We start from the raw sequence: 11,505 nt of genomic DNA, 5'->3' as shown, positions 1-11,505 counted from the left end.
ATTTCAAATAGTCTTGGCTGAGTTAAGCTGAATTCTTCTACTAAAAGGTTTTCCCTTGGCTAAGGGTTACCTTGGGTGGAGAGCCATTTTTGGCTTATTGTTCGGTCTAACCGGGCTTTGCGCATGAACGGTTTTAGGCATTTCCTTTGCCACCTCCAAATTAATGCCTAATGTAGGATTCAAATGTGAGACCCCTTGTAAGGAAACAAGACTCCTTGCCGCTAGACGATTTGGTGATGGTTTGAGTGCAGCTGAATGACCTTAGTAAATGTTAGCTCCATAACAGAAAACAGTGGATACTAACATACATCTTTTTGTGAAAGCAATCCCTGCAATTGTATCATTCAAGTATGAATGTAAACACTACAAATCTTGACAAATTGTTACATATAGTTAAAAGAAGTCACTGTTTCTTCTTCAATGTTTACTTATCATATTATTGATCTGGACAGAATACTCAGAAACTAATCAGATCTGGCAAAGGGCCAAATCTAGTGTTTGCTTCTGCACTAGAAGAGAGATCTATAAGATCTAATATCTTCCTTTCTTCGAAAACCGTCCAACCCTCTGTATTTAGAGTCTTTGAACTATGAATTTTGTCACCTATGATTGATGTGTGGCTGTCCTCCACAACTTTGATTGATTTCACCTCTTCTTTTGTATAATGTTTGTTTTCTGATTGACTTAAATCTCCACTAATAATGTGCTCGAGTTCTAGAATAACTTCATCAGGAATTTGTTCCATTTTAGGGCATTCGGAGGCGTTGCAAACCCCAATATCTTTGCAATACTCGAAAAAATTTGAGAGTTGTTCATGTTGAACTTTTGCCTTCTGCAGAATTGACAAGGCCATTTTAGCCTCCTGTTTTCCTGCAGAGTAAGTTTTCATGAGAATAGTTCCTATTCCGTTGCTAATTCGGCTGTAAATATCGTAAATCTCGACCACGATGCAGTCCATGGCTTCAAGAACAAGCACATTTACTGTTGTCGACTTTGGTTGGATTTCGAGTGACTTATCGAGCAAGTACTGGAGATTTTGTAACCAAATAAAATCTTGTTTTATCATGTTTTCATTTTGTTCTTCATGCGTTTTGTCAGGTGACAAAACCTCCCTTTTTCTCTGTTCTTGTGAATGGAAGAATATGAATCCTGATTTCTCACCTAGAAAAACAAAGTAAGCACGAATAAATGTGGTCAAACACGACATTTTTTCGTGCTTAACATACTTGTCTTTAAGATTCAACAAATTGTATGGTAACTGTCCAATCTCTTGAATCCCAGGTACTTTACAGCAAAAAACTCCATGTAAAAGCATGAGTCCCTTCAAGGCCACCACCCAGTTGCGATTCCTGTTCATCCTATTGAAGAGTACCCACAACACACGGTATAGGAATTCATCAGAAATCCTGACCCATGCAAAAACTCGCTGAGCACTCCTGTAATCAACATGAGACTCGTCATGGGTGGTGGCCTTGATGACAGCTATTTCTATATTTGGGTTGCTAAGTGATGATCGACGAGTTAAACTGGCTCTGAGAAGACTTCCATGATCTTTCAAGGCTCCCGAAGCCCTCTTCCACAATTGCATATTGTTCGTGTTCTTGTTTCAAACACCTTGTTTGAATGAGATATTACAGTGACAAGTGTAGGATTGGGGCTGACAGTGCCGGCCCTTCTGTTGCTAAATTGTCTCAAACTTGGTTGGAATTTTAAAATATTGTTTGGTGATTGGAACCAAAATTGAGATTGGTGTTAATCAAGATCGAAGGATCATACATACATGTTTTGACTTATTTATGTGTTGTGTAATTGATATCAAAATATTGAAAGTTCTTATTTAGAAGATTGGGGTGAGTTATTTTGAAAACTCACAAATAAAAAATAACACGATACTGAGCCACATATTTTCCTCACCTTTCTCTCTGACGACAACGACAATGACAACGGTATCCAATACCGGCTTAGTACCGGCATAAGCCGGGGTACGGGGGAGGTATGATATAGACAGACCTTACCCCTACATAAAGTAAAGAGGCTGCTTCCAGATCCACCGAAATGGAAGGGACCTCCGGCCCAAAGAGTGTAAAAAATAGGGTTAGATCCGCCAGAGTTGAAAATTTAACCGGATGGGAATAATCTCGATCTCAAACTCTCAATCTTAAATACACGATTTGAATCTCGAAATTATAGGCTTAATCTCCGATCCAAGATCCAGGAGAAAGAGCCGTTAGATGTGAGAGAGCAGAGGGTGGAGAGAGAGAAGAGAGATAAACATTCTTGTGTCTCTCCCACCTTTCTCTCTGTTCAATTAAATAAGAAAATTTATACAAATCATTCAAAATGTTTTATCTTACACCGTAAATCATTAGATGAAACAAAAAGTATGGGTATTTTTAAAATTTAGTCATCTTTCATTAGAGATAAAATTCGATATACTTTTGACGACTTTTTAATTTTTGTTTTCTTTTTGACACTTATACATAACCTACACATAGGGGTGGGAACAAGCCGAGCCGAGTTTCAGTATATTTAGGCTTGTTTGTTTATTTATTACTCGAATCGAGCTCGAGCTCGTATCAATATTCAAATTTGAGCTCGAGCTTGAGCTTGACTCGACTTATTAGTGTTTGAGCTCGAGCTCGAAACTCGTCTATATAGTTATTTGAATACTTGTAGGATTAACTTAGTTCGAGTTTCGTTTCCATGTTCAGTAGGTGGAGCTCAATTCGAGATCAAGCTTGAAGCTCGTATATATAGTTATTTCAATACTTGTAGGATTAACTTAGTTCGAGTTTCGTTTTCATGTTTAGGAGCCAGAGCTCAAGCTCGATTAGCTCGTGTTATAAAGCGGTATATGTTACCATTAAACATTTATCGATCCTCATTCGTGTATACTCAGAACTTTGATCACATAACTATGAATAGAAACAGTCTATTAAAATGACTAATATTGAAATAAAGTTAATTACTTTATACATGTAGTTATATGTTATCATTATAGAAAGAACTTTGGACAAAATCAAGTATATGATATTCGTTTTCGTTAGGATACCTAATATGTATTAGTTATCAAATATGTTACCATCAAACATTTTATCGATCCTTATTCGTGTATAATTGAAACTTTGATTACATTACTATGAAAATGATCCATTAAAATAATCACTATTGAAATAACGTTATTCAAAGCATACATGTAGTAATATGTTATCATTATAGGTCAACCTTTAGACAATTTATATATATATATATATACATACCAATCATAATTTTGATAGATCATTTTTATTCATGGTAAGATGATGAGAAGTTTGATTGTATTTTTGCATTTATCCTAAAACAAGTTATCTCACAAAAATTAAAATGAATAATAAAATGTTATTTTAATTATACATAAGAAAGATTTAGATAAAACATATTATATTTAAATTTTTTTAAAGAATATGTATTAGTTATCAAAATCATAAGTTAAAAAAAAAGTTAATATGTTAAGAGAAAGCGACACATATCACATTACTTGGAAGTTAAAATAAATTTGAAAAAAAAAAGTTTAATACATTATTAAAGTATTAAGTCTCGAATTTTATATTTATTTAAGTAATATATAAACAAAATGGATAGTAATGGTTAAAGACTTAGAGCCTTTATTTAAAATATATGCAAGGATAACAATAAAAAGATAGTTGTCCTTAATGGTTAAAATGTCATCCATTAAACTTGGAGGTCATGGTTTCAAGCTCCTTACTAACATACAAGTGATATTTTTAAACTTGTATACAAAGGCTCGAGTAGCTCTTAAAGCTCGTTCGGATCGAAAAAGTAATCGATCTTTCGAGCGAGCCGAACCCAATTTATTTTTTTAAAGCTCGGCTCGTCTAACTAATCGAGCTCGTTTTTTTGTTTGAGATCGACTCGAACTCGAAATAGTTAAACTCGAACTTGGTTTAAACGAGTTCGAGCAACTCGACATATGTAAGTTGAACGTTAAAAATTGTGATTCGGAAGCGGCTTCGCCCTTAAGGATATTCATAAAGGGTAGCTGGTGGGGTGATAGGTCATTGAGGGTGATAGGTCATAGTGTGATAGGTCATAGAGGCTGATAGGTCATAGGGGGTGACGGGTGATCTACCTAACGGGCTCTGCCCTTAGCCGCTATGGCTCTGCCATTGATTGACGGGCTCCACTTTTAACCTTTATTGTTGTGTACAGATGATTATTTACTAATTTAAATATGAAAACAAAGATCCTACACATGTGTAGGTACACAAGTATAAGGGGAAAAAAACGAAAATTAAAAAGTCGTCAAAACTATATCGAATTGCATCTCTAATGAAAGATGACGAAATTTTAAGACTACCCATACTTTATTTTTCATCTAACGATTTACGGTTCGTGAGATAAAGTATTTTGAATAATTTGGATGAATTTTCCTATTTAATTGAAGAAAGAAAAAAGTAAAGAAAATATGTGACCCATAATTGTTCTCGCGTTTTTATTTATTTGTGAGTTTTTAAATAACCATTTTTTTAAAAAAGATTAACGTAAATTCATTAAAATAGTGCAATGTCAAAAAAAATAAATTCATATATTGCTGAAGTTTGATTCTAATAATTTAGGTTACTAATTCTTTAAATTTATAACATATTTACCTTACTAATTCTCTTAAATACACAACACACATATAAATTCTCTATCACCTTCTCATCACTTAAATTTTATCACACATTAGTGATCATCTATGTCATTACTCAACTAGAAAATATATAAATTCGGATCAGTTGACCAAAAAATTGTCACTACTGATTTGTTTTATGTTACTAAACACATATAATCATAGATGCTCTTACTTGGAGTACTTGTTTAACTTTAAAGGAAAGGTCAAAATCTGTAATATAATGGAAATAATGATAGCCTGCTAATTTATCAGTTTAATGATTTCCCTAACCAATCAAATCATATCACTTGAAAAGATCAATAGAAGAGAATCAAGAGATAAAGAGTTGATCAGACAAAATCACATCATTTGTACATATTCATATTTCATAGTCATGTACTCATGTCTTTAACACCAAATCATCGATTTAGCTCCAAATGGCCTCGTTATACCTACACAAGCGTTTAAAAAAAAGCCGCATGTTATGTTCATACCATATTAAAAGTTAATAAGGCTAAACCTAGAGGATTACATGAAACCTTATAACTTGTCTTTAATTTTTAGTTCTAATGTAAAGATACAATTTATTTGTTTGTATATTTTTGTAATTTGAGTTTTAGTCTTATGCATAGAACGAAATTGTTTGGAACTAATTCCACAAATTGCTTGCATTCGGGATATTAATAGGGGTTTTTCTCCTCATCAGAAATAGGCATTTACTCTCTACCGTGGACCCAGTTAATACAACGCATGCTAAACCTTCCGTTGTCAAATCGTGACATAAAGTTTCAAGTAAAATTCACCTTTTAAAAATAAATCCACAAATTGCTCGATGTTACATCATACACCCTTGTACTAGACGTCCATTTGTGCAGTTAAGCGTTGACTGTCTTACTATTTGTTTTCTTCATCTACCAATATATATATATAACAAGTTCCTAAATTCATTTCTGAACAAATAAGAACCCTTGAATGAATTTTATCTTTAAGCCCCAATACCTCGACGGTGTATGAGAGAGGTTAAGTTGTAGTAAAGAGACTGCTTCCATGTTTTACCTAAATAATAGAAAAGACACTTTAACCTTTTCATGGGATGAGGATCAAACTCATTTCTATATTTGTTTAACATTCATATGGTTTTCCTCGTCAAACATATTTATGGAAATCACTAAAGACATAATTAATTATCTTCATATCATTTTTTTTTTCCTTTCGTTTTGGAACGTCCATTTTCTTGCCATCAAAGTCCGATCGTATACTAGCCAACAAATCTTTACAAATATTTATTCTCTTCACTTTAAGCTTTAACCATTATTATTATTATATCTCTTTGATAAAAGTCAAGCATGGATGCAAATCTTAAAAAACGTTTTAAGTTTTGATCTGTACTTTTAAAATTTAAACCAACTATATTTAGTATGGAGTTTTCTAACAAGTGCCCCATGGGCATTGGATAATTAGCATTTAATAAGCTATGACTTTTTTTCTAGACCAATTTTGCCCTTTCCTTCTTAATCATTTTTAATTACTCCGTATAATAACTCTAAATTTATTTAACATAATAAATTTCTTCCAATATTTTGATTGACCGAATCATTTCCTCCCCCTTTTCATTATTTATAAGTTTTATACATCCCTTCATAATTTAACATTCCCTCCATAAAATAATTACTTAGGGGTGTTTGAGGTTGCGTTTACAAAATAAATTTTGTGTTTTCAAAATAGATTATGTGTTTTTAAAACTGCGTTTTGAAAAAGTATGTAGGTACATGCTTCTCCAAAACTGGGTTTTCAGAGCAAATAATCACTTTTCACACAAATACTTTTTAAAATTATTTGCGTTTTACAAACGTAATAACCAAATAATCACTTTATATCGTAATCCCAAACACCCTCTTAGTAAATTCCCTCTAAACATTATCTCATTCTTTTTACAAACCGATTTGCAGCCTCCAATTTTTATATCATTTGTAAGTGGATCATAAATAATTATTTATTATTGTTTATCTCAACATATTCTGACAGAGTTTTTTTCTTTAAATTCTAAAGGTAACTATAAATTTTGTTTGTTTGAGTTAATCATATTAATTTACTGTTTGAAATTCTAAAACTATTACTCAATTCCTTTATATGTTATTTGTTTGCGATTATAAAACTATTCATGTTGGTGTTGTTAATAACAATGCCTGTTTTTTGTATTTTATTTAAATAAATGATGCATTTTATCTTTTAAATAACAAATGTTAATAAGCTTGTGAATTATATAAAAAAAACAAAGAATATGGAACAGAGAATGGTGCCTTACAGAAAAAAAAAATGATACAGAGGGGTGGGTCGTGACTTGGTCAAACAATATCTAAGAGAAATGGAAAGAACTTAATGCTAGGTATTTATTTTATATGACACTAGATTATGAACCCGCGTAAAACGCGGGGAACATTATAAAATATAATAAAATTTACAAAATAAAATTCTAAAAATATTGATTTATTTTCAAGGTGGATGCATGATAAAGCATATACATAACTTACAATTGATTTTTGCTAAATAAAGATGTTTTATTGAGTGCAATATTTGTTTAATCGATAATTGATAATGTTAGATGAAATTGTTTAAAACAATAAAAAACATGAAAAACTAGGTATAATTTTAAGACCATTGTGAGTTGTTTATATGGTTTATCAGAGATATAAGATATTTGTTGACATCTTTTATTTTGTTTATTATTATACTAAAGAAAGTCGGAAAAAAAAAAAAATTGAGCATACATAAAAGGTAAGTATATGAGTTGAAATTAGAACATGGTCAATATCTCCTTTTCTAGTTTACGTGCAAAGCTTCATCATTATATGGTAAATTTTTTTTAATGTCATATCCAGAATGTTTAGAAGAAAATAGTAATTATATTATGAAATATTCTTTCTATATAAATAAGTGAGAATATGTTTTTGATTATATATCAATTATCTTTACATGTCACCTATAATTTTGATTTAGGTGTTTTTTTTGGTTTTTTTAATACTTTTTTCTTATAGTAAGAAGACAGTTATTTTTATCTAACTAAATATAAATATATTATCTGTTACTTGATTAATTAATGTACTTTTAAATATAAATTAATAATTGTTGTAAAACTCATTGAGTGGAGTCGAGCACTCTCTGAGTACTCGCTACAAGGTAGGTGCCTAGGCGACCCGATTCGGCCAATTACTACGAGTACTCACCGACTTGACCACTTTAACCCCCCGATTACTCACCGCATAGACCCGAGTACTCACAACTCACTAGTCGACCGACCTGGAAACGCATAACGACTTCCGCAACCTTGAAATTAATAACTATATATTTTTATACAATAACTCTTTATTTTATATTTGAGAAAATTGAAATTTTCTACCCAATTAGTGTTAGTACTTAGCAACTTTTATATAATATTAATTTAATTTACAATTAATTCTTTTTCTCAACTAATCCTATCTTAATCCTAATTTATGCTAATGTGGGTTAAGTCTTTGAGTGTCATTAAGTTTTTTGCTTATTTGTCATTTAAAAAAAATTTTTTTAATTATTTTGTGCTATTAATCAAAGGAAATACTAAGTTAAATCTATTATTTAAAAATAAAAAATTTTAAATTTTAAACTTAATCACGTACTTACTTAAGTTATTATCTAGAATATTAATTACATATCGATTATATCGAATCATTTTAGCATTGATTATTTATTTTTTGAAATTAACCCATTCAGCTTTTGCTTTATTCATTAAATTTGAACTTATGTTGATGAGTTATTATATAAAGTATATTTTGTATATTTTATTCTTTGATTTTATTTATTGTTACATGATTGCATGATTTAAACATAATTAAAAAAAAGTTCATTTATTAGTATTAAAATGTATCCATTTATTATGTAATTATCTTAAATAAGTAAGTTTTCATTTCAATATATTGTCGCTATAATATTGTAGTTTTATAATTTTAAATTTCGAAGATGCATTATTTACTTTTAACAAATTTTTACAACAATTATTTATCTTGCAAGTATGAGTTTTACTTGATTTAAAAAATATATAAACTTGAATATATTGTGTTGAGGGTTTATATATCACGTATTATGCTTTTTTTCATTTTTATGTTGTATGAGATGCACACAATTCAATGACAAATCACTAACATTTTTTATGACATTTAAATGATGTGTAAAATGATCCTAAAAACCTGTTATAAACTTTACATATTATCGCACACAATAAACGTCTGAATTTTTTTTTAATCTTATATGCTACCATATACATAAGCGTAATGTTTCATAGAGTAACAACCGGGTGACATATCTCGTTTTTTTAGTTTTGGTTTCAAAGATTAATTTGCCATTAGAAATTACTATCTAGACATTTTAACAAAAATATAAGAAAATATCTCCTATTACTTAAGAAAAACTATAAGGAAATTGAATTTACAAATTGTTACATCAAGGACAGGGTATTGTGAGCTCATAACATTGTTCATCAAGCTAATAAATAATATACAGAGTAACATAGAATAAAAAATAAGAATAGATGGAGTAACATAGTTATATAAGTAAGAAATGAAATAAAAAAATTAACAAAGTTACACAATTTAGGAGCAAAAAGAAATATTAAAAGATTAAAAAATAAAAAAAAACCTAAAAACGACGGATATACTTTTAAAAATACCATGATTTCTTCATTAAAAAGACATCCTCAATAACAAGTGCAGTATAATTGTAATCTAGCATATTGTAGCCTCTACAAATATATAGGAATTGAGACATACTTTGCGACATGTATATCACAATAGTAAAATGTTGTATATACCTATGACTATTATATATAGATTTCTTGTATAGTTTGTATAAATCTAATGGTAAAGAATAGATTTAATGGTAAAAAATTATATGTCTGCCAATTCTTTCGATTTAGTTACACAAAGAAAATTGTTGAAAACCTATAATAATTAAAAAAATCTAATACAATCAAATAATAATGTCTATAGAATGGTTGTATAAACTGAGCAAGAAACAATTAATATGAGCAAGAAAATGTTTATACGTTGTGCAGCCATTTAATTTACATATAAATTAAATATGACTTTAAATTTAATATGTAGATAATAAATTTAAATAAGAAAGGTGGGGTGGATATCAATCTAAGGGTCAATATTCATTAATATTTTTCATCCAAAGGTTGTTATTTTTTTAAGATGAAATTTAGGTGGTTGGTTTAGTATTATTGGAAGATTTATACGGAGGAATTAAAGAAGAAAATTAAGATGTAAAGGGCAAAAATTGGTTTAAGAAAAAAATCATAGCTTATTAAATGCTAATTATCCAATGCCCATGAAGCACTTGTTAGAAAACTCCTTTAAAAATTTTGATGCTCCAGGAACGCATACATGTGAGTTTTTCTAAAATAAGTTTCCCTTGCAATTGAGATTAAATACATAAAAGGATAATGTCGTTTATCCCAATTTTACGTTTGAAAAAATTGTAAGTTTTCTAACAAAACATGAGCAATTTTATATAAGTGTAGGTATGATAAACCCATTTGTCATCTCAATTTAAACTTATCTTACAAAAATATTTAAGACTTTACGTCCATTTTTAAATATTGAAAATTAAGTTTATTGAGAATTATATATATAATATATTTAAAATTAAGTATATTGAGTATTATATATATATATATATATCAGAAATTTTGAATATACGAGTTTATAATTCCTAGGAACCACCGTTCTTATTTTCGACCACCGACGCAACATAAATAAATAAACCGTCCCAAAACAACAAGGTATTATACCTAAAACTTAAAATACAATAAAGTCTAATATTTGAATTTTCGGATAGTGGATTTCATTATCCGAATATGAATCGAAAAGTTTGATATTCGAAGTTGGATATCCAAATTTTTGGATAAAAATCGAATAAGAATATTTTTGAACACCTCTAGTGGTTTTTCCATGGATGAAAATGTAATGAAAATAGTAACTAAAAAAATATCAAGAAAGGTTTTATCTTTACTTTTTGGAAAGTTAAATACCTTTTATAGATCAAGATAAAGTTAGATACCTTAAATTTAAAATCAACAAAGTTATATTTTTTTATGCAATTTTCCCGAACTAAAATGGCTTTTCAATCTGAATATCATTTCTTTTTCCTACAATTCTTTAACGTTTTTAAAAAACTTGAGAACCCATGGACGAAGCAAAAATGTTTTGAGGGAAGATAATATTAAAACACAACAATCGAGTTTGCTCGTTCAAAGGCGGCAAAAGATAAGAGAATGTTGTTGAGTTTTATTGTTTTACATTTAGCTAAAGCCATGAAGTGACAATCTTTTCTCGAAAACATGATCTAGGGAAACCATACTAACTCTCTTCCTTTTACTTTGGTTTCATTTTCATTCTCTTCTAATGATTATTTTCGATTATAAGTTTAACACAATAATCATTTTAATTACTAACTTTTTTCGGTAAAAATAAAAAATTATAATCACAAACTCAACAATCTCTTTAACCATCCTTTTAATCATCCTTTTCTTTTCTTTTACAAACTCATGGTAACGAGAAATGGAGAGAATTAAGAAAGAGATAGCATATTCTAATACGATTGATCTACTTTATATGCATGTCAATTAGGCCAATTACAATAGTCTCATCCACACCCCGTCGATGGGGTCGTACATGAGGAATCTATTGTGAGCATCTCGTCGATGTCCCTTGTTGACGGGTGGGGTCAAAGTGGGTTGACAAGAAATACAGAGGAGAGGAGGGGAAGGCTTCACTTATTATATTTTATTGTTTTCTTTTTTTTTCATGGTTTATTTA

The 11,505-nt window shown here is 29.8% G+C and overlaps 1 protein-coding gene across 1 annotated transcript; it reads right to left on the bottom strand.

Moving 5' to 3' along the window:
* Positions 1–457: 457 nt before the first annotated feature.
* Positions 458–1,588, bottom strand: LOC122610354 (putative clathrin assembly protein At1g25240). The gene has a single exon (XM_043783348.1). The coding sequence runs from the start codon at positions 1,586–1,588 to the stop codon at positions 458–460; it is 1,131 nt and encodes a 376-aa protein (XP_043639283.1).
* Positions 1,589–11,505: the final 9,917 nt, after the last annotated feature.

This window comes from Erigeron canadensis, chromosome 8, assembly GCF_010389155.1.
Source record: "Erigeron canadensis isolate Cc75 chromosome 8, C_canadensis_v1, whole genome shotgun sequence".
Lineage (NCBI taxonomy): Eukaryota > Viridiplantae > Streptophyta > Magnoliopsida > Asterales > Asteraceae > Erigeron > Erigeron canadensis.
This window is presented reverse-complemented; position numbering and strand designations above follow the sequence as displayed.